Source organism: Macrotis lagotis, chromosome 1 (assembly GCF_037893015.1).
Source record: "Macrotis lagotis isolate mMagLag1 chromosome 1, bilby.v1.9.chrom.fasta, whole genome shotgun sequence".
Lineage (NCBI taxonomy): Eukaryota > Metazoa > Chordata > Mammalia > Peramelemorphia > Peramelidae > Macrotis > Macrotis lagotis.
Window position 1 is genome coordinate 650,518,441 of NC_133658.1, and position 20,603 is coordinate 650,539,043.

The following is a 20,603-nucleotide window of genomic DNA, read 5'->3' on the forward strand; positions in this document are numbered from 1 at the left end:
AGTTCAATTGAGCATGCATTAAATGTGAACAAAGAATTGTATCTGAAGTCAGATGTATACCCCTCCCTAGAAGTCCTTGAAAATAGGAAAATTCCTTCCTGCTTGGGATGCTGTAGTTGTAGTTCTATCTTAAGGCAGCACAGTAGCAAAGATGATCCTTGCTGCTGTTCCATAATATACTCTAATATGCACTGCTTGTCTTAGTATAATCACTGACATAAATAATGTCTTATTTTAGATGGGAACATACCTTGGTTTGCATCAATCATCACAACATTCAATTCCAAAATTCTAGCAGGAGAGATGATAACTGGGTGATAGACATCTTTGAATTTCATATTTGGTCCTAAAATAATATAAGTATTGCAAATAAAAAGAAGGCAAGTTATTATCTTTCTACAAATGACACCATGGCCTAGAAAAGGAAGAGTCACGCAAAACAAATATACAAAGCCAAATAAAACAATAATAAATGAAAAGTTTCTGAGATTCTCTATTCTTTGCATATAAACATTTATTGATTGTCTAGGTTTTAAGGAAGAGCAAAGATAAATTCCTGCTCTCAAGAAACTCATAAATTTGAGGGATTTTTTCATTATCTACGAAGTTCAAAAGTTCAAGAATGCTAATTATGGGAAATGGAAATAAATTCTAAGGCTAGATCTACAAACTATATCTCCCCCTTTTGGAACAATAAATATTAAATATTTAGCATGCCATGTGTTTGTGGCAAGACAATAATGATATATTTGTTATTAAGGATACATTTTTATGAATTTGTTTATTATTAAGGATATATTTGAATGAATTCTCTAATATGCCATCTCTTTTTGCTTGTTTTTATTGTCTCATAAAAGCAGATCTCAGGGCCAAATTGTGATTTTGAATGTAAGAGATATGATTCTACTACTCACCCACAAAGGTGTTCCCCATGACAAGAGGTGCCTGGGGATATTGCAATTTGAGTTCCAAAAGGTCATTCAGGGTTGCAGGGGAAATCCAGGTAACCCTCTCACCCTGGAACACTAAGGTTTTCTTTTTAATTTCTTCTGCCATTCTCTACAGAGAAACAACATAATACCCACTAAATATCATTTAAAATGATGAAAGATAAAGATTTGACTGAAACTTACAAACAAAATAAAAAGAAAAAGAATGTACTATGGAATATGAAATTAAGAAAATTGATCAAAAGAATATAACATAATCAATTTATAATTAAACCTGCTGTTTTGAAATACTTTTCATCTCCTATGATATAAAAATCAAGGAAATTTTAATTAACTCTTATTTGAAAACAGATGAATAAAACATTATCTCAGGATGAAATATTTCAGGCCAAGTTTCCAATTTCCAAACTAATTATTGCCTCAGTTATGAATAATAGTAAAAATGTAAACAAACCCCTAGCCATGTGTGGAAAACAACTTATGCTTGATTTCTATGTTCCAAGTCCTTAAACAAGTACACATGACACCATGTGAAGTATTTGTGTTTTCCTTTCACATAAAAGGCTGTGGAAGAAAAGGTATAGACCTAAGAGTCAAAGAAGATGCATGTTGTTTAATCCTTTTTCTATTATTAATTAGTTGCATATTTTCTGAGTAAAACATTTAATGTCTCTAAGCCTCAGTTTCCTCATTTGTAAAAAAAGGAGTCAAATTATATGACAGCGAAAGTCCCTAAAATCCTATGCATGTTCTTTTTTTAAGCAAGGTAATGTGTATCAAAATTCAAACTATGTAGTTCCATATCTCTGTGGGAAAATGGGACTAGGGTAGAAGAAACTATGAAAGCCTATTAAAGATTAATGACATCAGAAGAAGAAAAGCAAAACAAAACACACAAAAAACAACCCTTCAGAATCTGATGAACACTTAATAAAAATTATCTCTTATATCTCTTTCACTTAATCCTAATTCCTCATACCAAAAATAACTAATACTAATCTGTAAACATGTTTAGCAAAATATGTGTATGTACAATGCTAACCTGACTGCTTGCCACTGAGGGGAGCAGGGTAGGAAGGTAGGGTGAAAGGTAATTTTGTAACTTGAAAATTTGCATGTGCCAATGGATAAAAATAAAGTTTAATAATAAAGATTACAATAATAACAATATTTGCACAGTCCTTTAAAGTTTAAAAGGTATTTGACATGCTATACTCACAACCTTTTCTTTTGTTGTTGTTTGGTCATTACACACTCTCCATGCATCCATATTGGACTTTCTTGGCAAAGAGGCTGGAATGATTTCCTTTTCTAGCTCATACTATAGATGAGGAAACTGAGGCAAACAGAATAAAGTGACTTGCCCCGGTTCACACAGATATTAAGTGTCTGAAGCAAGATTTGTACTAATGAAGAAGAGTCTGTCTGACTCCAGACCCAGATCTTTATCCATTAAACCACCTAGAAGCAGAACAACCTTTTAGGGTAAAGTGCCCTATCCCTATTTTAACTACGAGAAAACTGTAATTAAATGATTTGCCCAAGGTCACATAGCATTGTGTCTGAAGGAAGCTTTGAGTTCAGGTTTTCCTGAATCCAAGTCCAGAACTCTATCCATGTGATACTTACGTGACTTCAGGAAAACATGAGAGTTGTCATCAAGAAATCAAAGTTCCCAAAAATGCTGCCATGGGGGGATAACAGGTTTTCCCTCACCATTGAGCAGAATTTAGATGATCACATTTTATTTTTTTAATTAATTTTTATTTGTTTTCCAATTATATACAATAGTAGTTTCTACCCATCATTTTCTGTAAGGTTTTGAATATTACAATCTTTCATCCACCTTCCCTTACTTCCCTATCCCCCCTCCCCCTCAAAGAAGGCAGTCTGGTAATCTTTACATTGCTTCCATGTTATGCAATGATCAAAATTGAATGTGTTGGGAGAGAAATTATATCCTTAAGGAGAAAATAAAATATTAGAGACAGTAAAATTATGTAGTACATGAGACACTGTTTTTTTAATAAAAAAAAATTGAAGGTAATAGGCTTAGGTCTTTGTTTAAATGCCACAGTTCTTTCTCTGGGTAAAGATGCTATACTCCATTGCAGGTGCTCCAAAATTGTCCTTGATTATAGCATTGATGGAATGAGCAAGTCCAATAATATTGATCATCATCCCTACATTGCCATTAGGTTGCACAGTGGTCTTCTGGTTCTGCTCATCTTGTTCATCATCAGTTCATGCAAGTCTTTCTGGGCTTTTCTGAATTCCCATCCCTCTTGGTTTCTAATAGAATAATAATGATCTATAAGATACATATACCACAATTTATTCAATTGGTCCCCAATTGATGGACATTCAATTGATTTCCAGTTCTTTGCCACTATAAACAGGGCTGCTATGAATATTTTTGTACAAGTGATATTTTTGCCCTTTTGCATGATCTCTTCAGGGTGTAGACCCAGTAGTGGTATTGCTGGATCAAAGGGTATGTACATTTTTATTGCCTTTTGGGCATAATTCCAGATTGTTCTCCAGAAAGGTTGGATCAGTTCACAGTTCCACCAACAGTGTATTAGTGTCCCAGATTTCCCCACATCACTTCCAATATTGAACGTTGTCCTTTCTGGTCCTATTGGCCAAACTGATAGGTGTGAGATCGTTCATCAGAATTGCTTTAATTTACATTTCTTTAATCAGTAATGATTTAGAGCAATTTTTGTATGACTATGAATAGCTTTGATTTCATCATCTACTTGTCTTTGAATATCCTTTGACTATTTGTTAATTGAGGAGTGGCTTATTTTTTTATAAATCTGACTCAGTTCTCTCTATATTTTAGAATTGAGTCCTTTGTCAAAAATATTAATTGTAAAAGTTGTTTTCCAATTTACTACACTTCTTTTGATTTTGGTTACAGTGGCTTTGTGCAAAAGCTTTTTAATTTAATTTAATTTAATCAAAATTATCTAATTTGTTTTTAAAGATGTTCTTCATCTCTTCTTTGGTCATAAACTACTTCCCCATCCATAGATCTGACAAATAAACTATTCCTTGATCTCCTATTTGCTTATGATATTATCTTTTATGTCTAAATCCTGTACTCATTTTGATCTTATCTTGGTATGGGGTGTGAGATGTTGATCTAATCCAAGTTTCTGCCATACTAACTTCCAATTTTTCCCAACAGTTTTTATCAAAGAGAATGTTCTTATCCCAGAAGCTGGACTCTTTGGGCTTATTAAACAGCAGATTATTATAATCATTTCCTGCTGTCTCTTTTGCATGTAATTTATTCCATTGATCCACCACTCTATTTCTTACCCAATATCAGACAGTTTTGATGACTGATGCTTTATAATATAATTTTAGATCTGGTAAGGCTAAGCCACCTTCTTCTGTACTTTTTTTTTCATTAAATCCCTGGATAGTCTTGACTTTTTGTTCCTCCATATGAATTCAGTTACAAGTTTTTCTAGTTCATTAAAGTAATTTTTTGGAACTTTGATTGGTAAGTCACTAAATAAGTAGATTAATTTAAGTAGAATTGTCATTTTTATTACGTTAGCTCAACCAATCCATGAGCAGTTGATATTTGCCAATTATTTAAATCTGATTTTATTTGTATGAAGAGTGTTTTACAGTTGTTTTCATGGATTTTCTGAGTCAGCCTTGGCAGGTCAACTCCCAAGTATTTTATAGTGTCTGAAGTTACTTTAAATGGAATTTCTCTTTCTAGCTCTTGCTGCTGTATCTTGCTATTAATATATAGAAATTCTGAGGATTTATGAGGATTTATTTTATATCCTGCAACTCTGATAAAGTTGCTAATTGTTTCTAGCAGTTTTTTTTAGATGATTTTTTAGGATTCTCTAAGTATACCATCATGTCATCTGCAAAGAGTGAAAGTTTTGTTTCTTCCTTCCCAATTCTAATTCCTTAAACATTTTTCCTTCTCTTGTTGCTGAAGCTAAAATTTCTAATACAATATTGAATAGTAGTGGCTATAAAGGTCATCCTTGTTTCACCCATGATCTTATTGGGCATGTCTCTAGCTTATCCCCATTGCATATAATGCTTGTTAATGTTTCAAATAGATACTGCTAATCATTCTAAGGAACAATCCATTTATTTCTATGCTCTCTAGTGTTTTAGTAGGAATGGATGTTGTGGTTTATCAAAGGCATTTTCAGCATTTATTGAGACATATGATTTCTGTTAGGTTTGTTATTGATGTAGTCTATTATACTAGCAATTTTCCTAATATTGACACAGCCCTGCATTCCTGGGATAAATCCTGCTTGGTCATAGTGTATTATCCTAGTGATAACTTGCTGTAATCACTTTGCTAAGATTTTATTTAATTTTATTTAAGATTTTTGAATTCATATTCATTAAGGGAAATTGATCTATAATTTCCTTTCTCTGTTTCCACTCTTCCTGGTTTAAGTATCAGCACCATAATGGTGTCATAGAATGAGTTAGGCAGAATTCTGTCTTCACCTATTTTTCTGAAGAGTTTATATAGAATTGAAACCAATTGTTCCTTAAGTGCTTGATAGAATTCACTTGTGAATCCATATGGCCCTGAAGATTTTTTCTTAAGGAGTTCAATGATAAATTGTTGAATTTCTTTTTCTGAGATAGTGTTATTCAGGTATTTCATTTCCTCATCATTTAACCTGAACAACTTATATTTTCATAAATATTCATCCATTTCACTTAGACTATCGAATTTAGTGGCATACACTTGAGCAAAATAACTCCAAATTATTATTTTAATTTATTTAATTTATTTTAATTATTACTTTTTTATCCTCATTTAATTATTACTTTTTTCTCCTCATTTATGATACTTTTAATCAAATTAACCAAAGGTTTATCAATTTTATTGGTTTTTTCATAAAATTGACTCTTGGTTTTATGGTTTTATTAGTTCAATAGTTTTCTTGTTTTCAATTTTATTAATTTCACCTTTAATTTTTAGAATTTCTAATTTGGTATTTAATTGGGGGGCTGGATTTGTTCTTTCTCTAATTTTTTTCATTGCATGCTTAGTTACATGCTTAGTTCATTTGATTTCCTCTTTATTTTATTCATGTGAGCTGTTAAAGATATAATATAATCCCCTAATAAGTGCCTTGGCTATATCCCATAATTTTTGGATTATAATTCTCATTAACAAGTATGAAATCATTAATTCTCTCTATAATTTGTTGTTTGATCCACTTATTCTTTGTTTTTTTAGGGTTTTATTTTTTGCAAGGCAAATGGGGTTAAGTGCCTTGCCCAAGGCCACACAGCTAGGTAATTATTAAGTGTCTAAGGTCAGATGTGAACTCAGGTACTCCTGACTCTAAGGCTGGTGATCTATCCACTGCACCACCTAGCCACACCTTGATCCACTTATTCTTTAAAATGAGGTCATTTAGTTGCCAATTAGTTTTAGGTCTGTCTCTCCCTAGCCCAATATTGCATGTGATTTTTATTACATTATGATCTAAGAAGGAAATATCCACTATTTCTGCCTTTCTGCATTTCATTATAAGGTTTTTATGCCATCGTTCATGGTCAATTATGATGTAAGTGCCATGTACTGCAGGAAAAAAAGTATATTCTTTTCTGTCCCATTCAACTTTCTCCAAAGGTCTATCATGTCTAGGTTTTCTAACATTCTATTGACCTCCTTAACTTCTTTCTTGTTTATTTTATGGTTATATTTATCTAAATCTGAGAGAGCAAGGCTGAGATCTCCTACCAATAGAGTTTTGCTGTCTATGTCTTCCTGTAGCTCATTCAGCTTCTCCTCTAAGGATTGCATGCTATACCATTTGGTACATATATATTTAGTATTGAAATTGCTTCATTATCCATTATCTATGGTACCTTTTAAGAGAATATAATTTCTTTCCTTATCTCTTTTGATTAGATCATTTTGCAGCTGCTTTGTCTTAGATAAGGATTATTACCCCTGCTTTTTTCACTTTGGCTGAAGCAAAATATATTCTGCTCCAACCTTTTACCTTTGCTCTATATGTATCTCTCTGCTTCAAATGAGTTTCTTGTAAGCAGAATATTGTAGAATTTTAGTTTTTACTCAACTCTACTCTTCACTTACATTTTATGGGAAAGTTCATCCCATTCACATTCAAAGTTGTAATTACTAACTCTTTGTTGCCCTCCATGCTATCTTCCCTCTGTATTTTTTCCTTTTTTTACTTTATCCATAGTCCCCATGATTTTACTTCTGAATACCACCTCCTTCAGTGTGTTTACTCACTTATATCTAATTCCCTCCCCTCTCTTTCTGCTTTCCCTTTGCCCCTTTTTGCTTCCCTTCTTTCTCTTAGTTCCCCTTTTCCTCCCCCCACCCTTTCTCCTTTCAATATTTGAAGGGTCAATAAGTTTCTTAACTTAATTGTGTGTTAATCCTTCTTTGAGCCAAATCTGATGAAAGAAAGATTCAAGCAGTTTTCACCACTTCCTTTCTTCCCCTCTATTGCAATATGTCCTTTGTGCCTCTTCATGTAATGTGATTTACCCTATCCAATCTCCCCCATCCTCCTATCTCTTTACTGCTCCACCCTTTTGAGGAGATATTGTTTTTAAACCATTCTGAGTCACAGACAAGTCATGAGTGTCTATTGCTTCTGGTTAAGTATATTCTCTCTAATAGAGTTATAATTCTCAAGAGTTATGAGATTCTTTCTCCCAGGTGGGGACATAGCCAGGTTGAACTTATTGATTAGCAAGCTTTTTTCTTTTCTCTTTTTTTACCTTTTCATGTGTCTCTTGAGTCTCCTGTTTGATGTCCAAATTTTCTGTTTAGTTCTGGTCTTTTTGTCAGGAAAAGTTGTGAAGTCTTCTATTTCTTTAAATGTCCATCTTTTCCCTTGGAAGAGAAGGTTCAGTTTTGCAGAATAGTGAATTCTTGGCTTTAATACAAGCTCCCTTGCTCTTCAGAATATTGTATTCTGGGCCCTTCAATCCCTTAATGTTCATGCAGTCAAGTCCTTGTGTAATCCTTACTGTAGCTCCTTGGTATCTAAATTGTTTCTTTCTGACTGCTTGCAGGATTTTATCTTTTATCTGGTCATTCTGAAATTCAGTCACAATATTACTTGGTGTTTTCATTTGGGGATCCCTTCCAGGAGGGGATTTATATAATCTTTCAATAACTACTTTGCCCCCTGGTTCTATGATACCAGAGCAATTTTCCTTCAAAGATCTTGAAATATTGAGTCCAGGCTTTTTTTTTTATCCTCAATGTTTTCAGGAAGCCAAATAATTCTTAAGTTGTCTCTCTGGATCCATACTCTAGGTCAGTAGTTTTGCCAATGATGTATTTTATGTTTTCTTCTAGTTTTTCAATTTTTTGGTTTTAACAGATTCTTGTTATCTCATGGAGTCATTAGTTTTCACAGATTACATTCTTTATTTTTAAAGTAGTATTTTCTTCATTTACCTTTTGCAACACCATTTCCAATTGTTCAATTCTATTTTTGAAGGGGTTTTCAAACATTTGCCCAATCGTGGTTTTTAAAGAATTGTTTTCTTGTTGTGAGATGTTAATTTTCTCTTGTAAGGTGTTCGTTTTCTCTTGGGTTTCTTTTCCAATTTTTTGAATTGGTTTTTAAACTCCTTGATCTCTTCTAAAAAGTCTTTCTGGGCTGGAGATCAATTCATATTCTCCTCAGAAGTTCTAGCTCTGGGCAGCTAGGTGGTGCAGCAGATAGAGCACTGCCCCTGGAGTCAGGTGTTCCTGAATTCAAATCTGGCCTCAGACACTTAATAATTGCCTGTCTGTGTGACCTTGGACAAGTCACTTAACCCCTTGCCTTAAATAAATAAATGTTTTTAAAACTAAAAAAAAGTTCTAGCTCTGTCTGACTTAGGGTCTTTGGCTTTGAGGTAGTTTTCAATGGAACCCCCTATCTACTGGCCTTTCTTCATTTTCTTAAGATCTTGTGTTGGGGGTGGGTCTGGTTCACAGAACTTTGGTTTTGAAAACCTTAGAAGCTTTGCTGACTGGGTTTAGTAACTCCAAGTGGGCCAGCCACTGGGGGATGCTAGAGGCTTTCTCTGGAGTGTCTGTAACCTTGAATTGTTGCCCACTCCCTAGGCCTGGGGGGCGCGCAGCAGGAGGAAGCAGCAGGGTCTGAATTATCCTTGAAAAGTGCTGGCTGAGTTCTCTTATTATTCACTCAATACTGAGAGAGATCTGCTGCCCACACCTGGGGGAGGGGGGTGAGAATTAGCATGACAAGAGTGTATGCTGAACATCTCACATCCGGGGATTAAAAAAGTATAGTTATAAGTTATAATAGCTTAAAAACTTTTGAGAAATTCTTTAAAATGACAGACACAGGACCTAAACCAAAGTTTTTTGACTCTAAGTACACTATTCTTGAAGATAAATTTAGGAAACATTTCTTAGAAGAAAAGCACAGAAACAGAGTTTAAAAAGAACTCAGAGGCCTAATCCACAGCTGACCAAAAGTTCTTTCATCAATATTCTGAAAAGTTATCATCCAGGTTTTTCTTGAAGACTTTGAGGAAGAAGGAAACTATAATGAGCTCTTAGCAAAGGTTCTGATTTCAAGTCTATATTTTTTTGGTACCTCTTTGCAATTACCACAGATTGACCTCTGAGACTAAACTCAAACCCTCTTCAATATGATAATTTCTCAAATACTTGAGGAAAATAATTATGTCTCCCCTAAACTTTTTTATATTCTAAACATCCTCACTTCCTTCAATTTCTTCACATACATGATCTTGAGGCCTTTTACTGTCCTTGATCTTTTCATCATCCTGGTCTTCTCTGGAAAGAGCAAGATCATAAATGTCCTTTCTCAATGTCCTTCCTTAGAACTGGGTAACATAGTTTATGTGGGGTCTTTTTAGAGTAAAGTATAGAGAGGCTATTAGTCCTTGATTAGTACTCGATACACAGAATCTCATTCTCTGCCATTTCATGTAACAGGTTCAAATCGAGTTGGCTGTGCACTAAAACCCCCAAACCTTTCCAAAATTAACTATTTATAGTTTTGCTTTCTTGTACTTGGAAAGTTTATATTTTTAGCCCTAATATAAAACTTTATATATTCCCTATCAAATTTTATCTTACTTTTTTAGTCTTATCTGACTCTGAAATTGATTACATTTTCTTCTCTAATGGATTAAGGTAAAGAAAGGTTGACTGGGGCAGCTAGGTGGCATAGTGGATAAAGCACCGGCCCTGGAGTCAGGAGTACCTGGGTTCAAATGCGGTCTTAGACACTTAATAATTACCTAGCTGTGTGGCCTTGGGCAAGCCACTTAACCTCATTTGCCTTGCAAAAAAAAAACCTAAAAAAAAAAAAAAGAAGAAAGGTTGACTGATTTCCCCAGGGTCACATAGCTAGTAAGTGTCTGAGTCTCAGGTCTTCCTGACTCCAGGTCCAGTACTTTTTCCTTTGAGCCACCTCAAGCTGTTACTCTAGTTTACCAGACCAGTCAAAAATTCTAGCCTAACAGGACCATTTTAGATCCTTGCTCTCTCAGTCACATAATCTATCCCTATAGGTTTTATGTCAGGGACACATGTCATGTATACTTTTATCCAAGGAACTCACAAAAATATTAAATAGCACAAGTCTAAGTACAAATTCCTAGAACACATCAGTAGAGACCTTTTTCCTAGCTGATAGCAAATCAGATACTGCATATGTTCAATATATCCAACTGTTTGTACCTAAACTACTTCTCTATCTTTTCCATAAAAATCACTTGAGAGATTGACAAATAACTTGGAAAACTTATCTACAATACTCTTCTCATCTACCTATCCAGTAACCCTATCAAAAAAGGAAGCAAAGTTAGTCTGGCAGGATATTTTATCAAGGAAACTATACTGGCCAGCAATGATTTTTCCTTCCTTTTTCTACATAGTTACTAACCACCACACTAGTAATGTATAAGAAAGAGAAGAGTAGATGCCTAAGGGGGGGGGGGGGGGGAGTGGAAGACCTGAGACAATTAGAAAAACAGGAACTGGAGAGAGAGAAAAAGACAAAGTATTACAGAAAATTGTATTGCTTGAGATGGGAGATTCAGAACTGGAAAAATGAATGAATCTGACTATCCAGAAAAAGACCAAAATGGAAAATTCTCCTGGGCAGAGTCCAAGGTCTTGAACAAGATGATCGTTAGGATAACAATTTTGATCTTAAAATGAATGAGGTAGACTTGAGGACCAGACAGGAAAGGATGATAGTTATCTAAAGACTGATGGGATGAATGGACAGAGTTCACCCAAGGTCTAGCAGAGCAGTAGGTTGGACTATTAGAAAGATCAGTGACCTAAAGAATAAAAACTAGAGGCCCTTCAGCTAAAAGGGGAACAAAAAACAAGCAACATTTGGCAGAGACTATTGAATACTTTCAACCTGTGCCAAGCTAATTGAGTAATGCAAGATTGAGGGATTTTTTCCAACTTATTTCAGCTGTATTTAATTTGTGTCCTAAGAATCTTCTGAACTGAGGGACTATTTACTTTGTAATAGGATAGATTTTAAGTGTACTTTGTGGTAATGGGCATTGTGAGAGGGTAATGAATAACCACTGGAAAAGAGGAAATGGGGGAAATGTTATGAAAATAGGGATAAGGGTAAGAAAGAAAAGCTCCCCTTCCTTTACTGTTGTGAGTTCACCAGGGTGGATCAGTGAAAAGTAACCCAAAAAAAGGGGCAATAGGAACATCTGCTCTGGAAATCTGTTTTTACAGAGGAGGGGAATGACCCTGCTTAAAAAGAGAAATTAATCAAGAAAAACACTATACCATCAGTTCAGGTGGAAATATAAGTTCTTGGGTAGGGTCCAAGGGTAGAAATTCTTCTTCTTTGTTCAGTTCGGTGCAAACCTCAAAAAAAAAAAAATTGATTCAATCACAAATAGCAAAAACTAAAGTCAATCAATCACTAAGAATTTACCAAGTGTTTTCAATATGCCAAGCCATAGGGATACAAAGACAAAAGGGAAAATATCTGTTGCCCTCAAGTAACTTAGAATCAAGTCAGAGGAAACACCATGTACATATAGAGGTATACACAAAGGCAAAATGATTTGGGAGAAGGTATGGGGGGCTGAGAAGATCTGGAAAGGTCTTCTTAGAAGGTAGTATTTGAACTGAGTCCCAAAAGAAACTAGGAATTCTGAGAGACATAAGATTCATTCAACAAATCTTTATTAAATATCTACTAATATTTTCAAAGACTTATCCCAGTGTTTAGCTAAAAAATATTTGTTCTGACTAAGCCTCTCTTAAAATCATCATAATCAGACATTTATTGAGCCTCAACTCCATGTATGACTAATAGAGAGTGGTTTCTTATAACATATTCATAAAAGAAACATATATCTCTGTATATTTATATATGATATGAGAAATATATGTATATATTTCTTATATCATCATTATATTCTAGCTAAGGACTCTCTGTGGTTACTATTTCCTGTATAAGTCACACTGGAGCTCACAGTTGGTCATATGTACAAACAATATAGTTGCAGTAGCTTTCATGAGGGTGGATAGGTATTGTTACCTAACAGAGTAGTCCTCTTGCTCACTGGGACTTGGGTATTGTGAAATTGTAAATGGTCAAAGAATGGGGCTTAAGGATCAATGAGGGATGGTGATCCAGGAGTATAAGATTGGCAGCTGCTCTCATAGTTTTTATCTTCACTCTTCTTTCATCCTATGCCAAGTCCATCTCATAAGAGAAGTACCATCTATATATGTGGGGGGAAAAGAAAGGATACTTACATCATTTTTATTCTCAGATTCATTTTCTTCTTGATCCAGGCAACATTTCCCTGTTCCTTTCATTTGACAGCAAGATGATTCCTAAAGAATTAATGAGTTACTTAAAAATCACAGGATTCTAAAGCTAGAAGTTAACCATTTATTTTATCATTGGAGTTTGGTCATTTTAAATTCATGTCTGACTCTTCAATGCCCCAGCTGGGGTTTTCTTGAAAAGTGGTTTGCTATTACCTTCTCCAACTTATTTTACAGATGAAGAAAATGGGGCAGACAGGGTTAACTGACTTAACCAGGGTCACCTACCTAGTAAATGTCTGACGCCAGATTTGAACTTAGCAAGATGAGTCTTACTGACTCCAGGCCAGTACTCTAATCACTGTGCCACCTAACTGCCCAGTTGATCAATACCAATCATTTAATTCAGTACTTGAATATAGCCAAGCATATGCAAGTAGAGTTGGTGACAATTTATATAGCAGGATTTGGATAATATTAGAGAAGCTCCCAAGCAAAAAACACTCTTATGTATGTATCAGTAACCCCTTCCTCCATAGAAATGAATGACCTCTCCATATCAGCTCATCGTTTTTTATTTTTGTCCTAAAGTTCCTTCCAATTCTAAGTCTATGAGTCTCTGGAGTATTTTTTAAATTTAAGAACTGTTAATATAACTAATAGAAGCTGAAGTAGATATGTGGTCCAAGTGGATAGATCCCTCAATTTGGGGTTAGAAGTTTGGGGTCTAGTGACAGCTCTACTATTCACTCACCAGATATGACACCTTAAGAAAGGCAAGTTGATCAAGTAGGAGAATGAGAGATAATGTTACAAGAATGGATTATAGGGGCTGCTAGGAGTCAGAAGTACCTGGGTTCAAATCTGGTCTCACACACTTAGTAATTGCCTAGCTGTGTGGCCTTGGGCAAGCCACTTAACCTCATTTGCCTTGCAAAAAAAAAAAGAATGGATTAGAAAGGCCTAAAACCCCTCCTCCCTTTATTTTAATAATAAACAAACTTTATAAGTGTGCTGTGCTTAGAAGTTCAAGCACTTATATGAGGACAATGAGAAAGTAATTGCTCCAAGGTCTGAAAAATGAAGTCACCATTGAGAAGGGATTAGCAATTATTAAAATGACCTCTTTTCTCTTTCCCATATATAGATTCTATTAGCGCTGACTAGAATCATAATCATGATCACTTGTAGTAACCAACTGAAGGTCCAATTCTAAGGAAATTTTTGCAACTCAACTGTATGTACCACTCAGTTTACAGTATTCCAAGATGGTATCCTCAACTTTTACTGACAACAAATTTCATTACGTAGAATGGAACCTGATACATATTGTTTTAATCAGTACTATGTTACTAATATTCACTTTAAATAAATCTAACAATAGAGGATGCTTCTTTGGGCAGAAAAAAATACCTCTCCCATTGATGGGAAGATCAGGATAGCCACAAGACCCTATCAAAATTGGGTTTTCCACTAAAAACAAGTTTTCTACTTAATTAATATGCTGATATTGTTGGGGCTAAATAAAATTTTGAATTTGAGCCAAAATTAGCAAGAGATCTTAGAGCACAGAAATATAGTTGTGAGAGAAACCCTCTCTAGTCCTTCAACCTTGCTTGGATAGAAATCGGCATGAGAAGATAACTCCCTATCTGTCCTTATTTACAGAGCTCCATAAATAGCCCTTTCTCCTGGGAACGGTTTCCTCCCTCTGGTCTGTAGAAACTTCCATATGTCATACTTGAGCATCCTCTCATCCCTTTCCCTTGGGAACTAGCAGATCAAAGACCCCAACACCTAGGCATCTGAGATTGGGTATCTGAATCTCCAATTTAAATTAATCCTTTCCTCCCTAAGGCAGGAAATTAGTATGTACTGTACTGTCTCCTACTACTCCTGGGCAAATGAAAAATAATTCTTGACTTAAAAGAAATCCTTTGTTCTTGTGTGTGTTCTCTCACAAATCCAACAATGGACCGGGGAACCAGAAACCCTTGACCAGGGGGATTTTAGCCCCTTTGGGCAAGTCCCTCTGGTAAACAGCTATATTATAGTATTGAATTTGAGGCAATGGTGAATCTGTTTTTACAATTTTTCCATACTTACAAGGCCAAAACTTTTTCCACTTTCTACGATTGGCCTATATCCAGTACAACGACACAGGTTACCTTAGTGAGGAAGAAATGTATATCATTATAATTCATACTTTGCACCTCTGTATTATATTGTAATATTTCCTTGTCATGAAACCAGGCTAACTGGAAAGGCTATGAGGGCTACAGCAAAGCCCAAGAAGTAGTTTTTCTGGAATTATTCAGGATTGGTAGAAGGCAGGCATTGGAGGTGAGGCTGAGAGGATGAAGAGGAGTAGAGACAAACAAGGGGGGAGAAGAAGCAGAATATTTAAATTTTGAATGTAAAATATTTTCTTCAAAATCTTCATTATTGAAATTCTTTGAAGACTAAATAATAGAATGCCCATTATTTTTGAGAAAACAGTTGGAGAGTACATATGTCTACATAAATTGATCATTAAAATAAGTAAGGCTACTGAAATCATATTTATAGCACTGTGGAAGTAAATATTAATATTATTAAAACATAACTAATAGAATTAATAGTTCAAAATCTTATAGGAATGTGAGTGTTAAGGGATTCCCAAGAAATGCAGTTTGTTTTGTAGGTCATTTGCAAGGATGCCCAATGACAACTATTGAACACATAAAACTATAAGGGGAGGGATGAGATTAGAGAAATATCTTCCTTCCATCATGTTATTGGTTGTCTAAGCTGTAGCATTTCAAATTAAAAATAGTTTTAGCTGGAAAGATGATTCTCTGACATCACTGATGAAATCCCTCTGGTTATACTGATAGTGAACCATTAACACTGGCCCATTCCTAATGACAGCCTTATTCAGAAGTGATAAAGTCACAGATTTATCTGATATTGACAGCTCATGGAGCCAATGTCAGTGGGATATAAGAATGAAGAATGTTTTTTACATCCTCTTCATTCTCCCCTTCCTTTTTCCTGATTCAAATCAGGTATCTTGGAAAGGATCCTATAATATAGTCCTTTAATTTTATATATGAGGAAACATAGCCCCCAAAATGTTAAGTGACTTTCTCAAAGTAATTTAGTAAAATGTAATCCAATGAACATTTATTAAGAGGGATACTAAGTATCAGGATTGAGACTAGAACTCAGATCTCTTGACTCTCAGTCCAGTGCTCTTTTTGCTGTATTATATTGTTGCCTTGATTTCCTTTTCTACTTTAAGAAATGTACCCAAATGATATCCTTTTGACCAAAAGAAGTTACTAAATAGAAAATATGTGATTTTATTAATGTGATGGGAAAATCCCACCATTGGTTCTTTTCTCTAATAATGATAATCAGTAACTTGTAAACTATTGGGGGAAAATTTTTATAAAAAGTACTTATCACAGTTATTATTAATGATTAGTTTATTATACTTATTCATTAATTACTTACAGACATTCTATTTGCCTCTCACATTACAAGAAAGAAAGAAATATGAATAAGAATCAGAGCATGAAGCAGTTTCATTCATAATAATATAACTTAAAAACTCGGAGCATGTAATGGTGATTAGATGATTGGATTTGGAATTAGGATGAACATGATTTGTTTTCCCTTCTATAAAATGATCTTTAAGGTCCTTTCTAGTTTTAAACCTGTAATCCTATCCACTTATGAGACTGTACTCTAAGAACAGAGGATAAAAATAATAGCCAAATGTTCTGTAATACATTCCATTGTTCATAAGCTCCTTCAGACATAGAGAAGTCATCTGGATTGTTACATTTATAAATTCCAAAAGTATCCATTTCTATGTTTTGCAAATAATGACTTAATAAGTATTATCTGAATAACCTCCTATCAGAAAGTTCTTCAGGAGACATCTTTCATGACATGTTGCCAATTAAGAAGGTGCAAAAGTCTCTTCTACAGCATTCTTTTTTTTAGTTTTTTTTTTTGCAAGGCAAACAGGGTTAAGTGACTTGCCCAAGGCCACACAGCTAGGTAATTATTAAGTGTCTGAGCCCAGATTTGAACCCAGGTACTCCTGACTCCAGGGCCAGTGCTTTATCCACTATGCCACCTAATTGCCCCCTACAACATTTTTTACATGTCATCTGACCTTTACTAGAAGATCCAGGGAAGGGGATTCCTTTGCTCTCTCAAATAGCCTTTTTGCAGTTTTGGTCATCTCTTGAATGTAGGAGATTCTTCCTTATGGGAGCCTAAATCTAACCTCTCTATATCTTCCACCTGCTACTTCTAACCCTCTCTTCTGGGTGCTGTACTGAGTTACCAGATAAAGAGTGATAGTTCTTTTTTATTAAAAAAAGGAGGACTATGATACTAAATTTCCCTATGATGAAGACAGAAAGTTGAACTAGTTCTGAAATTCATTTGCATACCTAAGATCATATGGTTTTTATATCTATATTATTTACTAGTTATATATCTTAAGTAGCAACATGTGATGGCAGGTGAGGAAGAACTGAACCTCACTTCTGTGATGGTTGAGAGCATATGCCTGGTGCATACACACACTCAATTCTTTGCAATCAGAGATGCTGCAAGGCTCTACCTCACCTGCTGCCCCCTCATTACACATCCCTGCTATAATTTACAAAGCACTTTCATATCCATCTTCTCATTTAATCCTCACAGTTCATTTAATCTTATCATATACAGTTCATCAAACAATTATTATTCCATTACAGATGAAGAACATGTGAGAATATACAGCTAGCAAATGGAAGAACCAGAATTTAAATTCAAATTTAAGAAAATCCTAGAAACACAGATGAGTGTATCCTGTTTTCAATAAAATATGGTATCTTTATGAGGAAAGAATATGTAGAAATAATAGAGTTCAGTAGATTCTAAATGGCTGAACAACTGAAAGAATGCTGGTTGATGTATTGATATCATAGTGTTGGATCTCTAGTGCTATGTCACAGTTTTATTCTTAATCTTTTCTTGCTTTACATTTCTAACATGTATGTACCACTCTGTTCTATCTCACCCTAGTAATAGTTTTATTGCTTTTGGTAAATCACAAAGACCTTATAGTACCCTCAAATTTCTTCTTTCAATGACATTCTACCTTTTAAATACCAGTGTTCTTCCACTGATGCCACATGTTTACAAATCATGAGTTACTACAATCTCCAAGTAACTAAAATACATGATTGATACATATAACCATAGCATATTATAGGTGAATATATAACTGCAGGAATTAGCATAAAAATTTGATAAAAGAAATATGATTGAAAAGGAAATGAGCCAGTCATGTAGCAAAAGCAAGGAATAAAAAAGACAGACTGTGTGTGTTGAATTGATGCTTCAATAACACCAAGTTCTCTGAAGAATGACCACCACCATGTTGTTCCCTGTGAATAATTAGCAACTAGGATGGAAAAACATGAACAGATTTCAATTTGTAGTATTGAATCATCCTTCTGTAAAATCTACCCCTTCCCCTATTGGTGTTTCCTTATGGGGCTTACATTATTTTGAGAGGGCCATGCCAAATTTCACTGTTTTCTCTAATCCTGTCCTTGGCTTTTGGACTTAAAACCAAGTCCTGTGCCAAGTGTCTTCCTTCCTTCATCCCAAATGTTTGTGTGTTAACCTACTCCATTCAAATGGAAATTCCCTGAGGACAAGGACAGTCTTATTTTTTGTTTGCATTTGTGTCTCTCAAGTGACTGATTAAAAAGTGCTTATTTTCTTCCTTTCCTTCCTTAGTCTTTCTAGTCTGTAAAAGCTGTGTATATGTTAGCTCATTATTTCTCTTTTTCAACAATTTCAATAGATAATTTGAAGGCATGCCTATCAAATCTACAGATAACACAAAACAAAGAGACACTGTACACCAGAATCAAGAATCAAAATGATCTTGCTAGGTCAGAACAATAGATTGAAAATAACAAGAAGAAAGTAAATAAAGATAAAAATTCTATGTTAAAGTTCAAAAAATCATTTACACCAACAGGATAAGGGCTACTATCTTCTTTTGCAGTTCAGATGATAAATATCCTAGATTTTAGTTGACTGCAAGTATGAGTCAAGTGTAGTATTTGGTAGCCAAAAACTTAATGTGATCTTAGACTGTAAGTATGAAATGCACATCAAGGTAAGTAATATAGCATCCCACAATATGCTAATACCTTGGCTAATTCATATCTGGAACATTATTTTTACTTCTAGAAGCCCCATTTAAGAGGGATATTTATAAATAAAAGTGCATCTAAAAGACTATGACCAAGATGGTGATGATCTGGAAACCATATCTTTGAAAAAGAGTTGGGGGAATGATACATATGTAGCCTAAAAAAGAAAAGATTTAAAGGGGACAAAAATAGCAATGTTCATTGTCATTTGGATGAATTTGACTTTTATTTCCTTGTTCCTGAGAGTAGAATAAAGGCCAGTAAAGAAAAGTTATAGTGAGAAAGATTTCTGTTCAATATCAAGAACTTCTTAGAAAATGAAATTATCCAAAATGAAATGGGCCTTCTTGTTAGAGAATTGTACCATGTCAAGGGAATTATTCTGGAATGGCTGGACAGTTGCAAATGGGATTGCCATAAGCCTAGTCAATGAGGTTACTAAACACACAGTTTACAAGTCCTTAATTGATAAGCAGGCCTAAATTTGTAACCCTAAAGAAGCCAGGTTGACAATACCAAAAGCACTATGGAGGGCAGCATGAGTTCAAGCTATAAATTAGAGAAGCTTGCAATTTCCAGACAGGATTAATTTTATGGGTGGAATATTAAATTAGTTGATCTTTAAGGTGTCTTCCAACTCTAAGCTTTAGTGAATTGGTAAGTACATTTTTTTTAAGAATCACTAGGTTAGATTTAAGTAGATACTAAATCAAATAAGACATATATATGTATATATACATATATATGTAGATAGCTGGATAGATAGATTGATAGTCAATCCTTAATATTTGTATTTTTACCTTTCACGGTTTCAAACTGCACATAATGTTATTAGTAACCTTATTTTCACTTTCAAGTTAGCAATATTAGGACTATGTTCAGTGAAAGAAAAATGACACATTGCGTAGAAAGGCTGATATTCTACTCAGCATTTTACTAGTCTTGTTTACCCTAACTTTATAGTAAAGAATTCCCCATATTTTCATTGCTGAACTTTAAAAGTCAAGTTACGTCATGAAATTATATCCCCAAAGCATAATGTAAGTCCTTTGGGCTCTAAACCCAAGCATGCAAAGTCAATGATATGGTTTGTATATAAACTTCCTCCCAGAATGTCTATAGCCACAATTGACCCTGAATTTGGAGTTACCATATTAAAAAAAATTTCATATTATTAGAATTAATGTTTAGTTACAAAGAATTTGTACAGAAAATTGCATCTCAATTTTAATTTCAATATATATTAAATATTTTATTTAGTACATTAAAGTCGACATGGTACAGATAGTAGTATCAAACTCAAAGAAAAATGATCCCTGTCAATATAAGATTATATATTGACTTAGAAAATCACAAATTTATGTCATATATAATATGCTGTATTTCTCTTTATTTTGTTAGCATTTCCCAATTATACTTTAATGCTGTTTGGGTTCCACTGGAGAGTTCTGGTCAGGCAGAGTGTAAGTTTGACATCTCTGAGAATAAAGGCTTGACCTAGGGAACCAAGATGACAGAATGGAGGTAGGAAATCTTAGAAACTCTCCCCCAGATAACTCCAAATGCCTTAAAATTATGTCTCTAACTAAATGCTACAGTGGCAGAACC

The 20,603-nt window shown here is 34.4% G+C and overlaps 1 protein-coding gene across 1 annotated transcript in view; it reads right to left on the bottom strand.

Annotated features, from left to right (window-relative positions):
• LOC141507572 (aldehyde oxidase 3-like) overlaps positions 1–20,603 on the bottom strand; it is a 110,098-nt gene that overhangs the window by 70,300 nt on the left and 19,195 nt on the right. The window contains exons 6-10 of the mRNA XM_074215354.1: positions 14,884–14,945; positions 12,763–12,843; positions 11,779–11,859; positions 915–1,059; positions 251–346 (exon numbers count right to left, since the gene is read on the bottom strand). Coding sequence (XP_074071455.1) covers positions 251–346; positions 915–1,059; positions 11,779–11,859; positions 12,763–12,843; positions 14,884–14,945 — 465 coding nt within the window. The remainder of the gene's footprint in view (positions 1–250; positions 347–914; positions 1,060–11,778; positions 11,860–12,762; positions 12,844–14,883; positions 14,946–20,603) is intronic.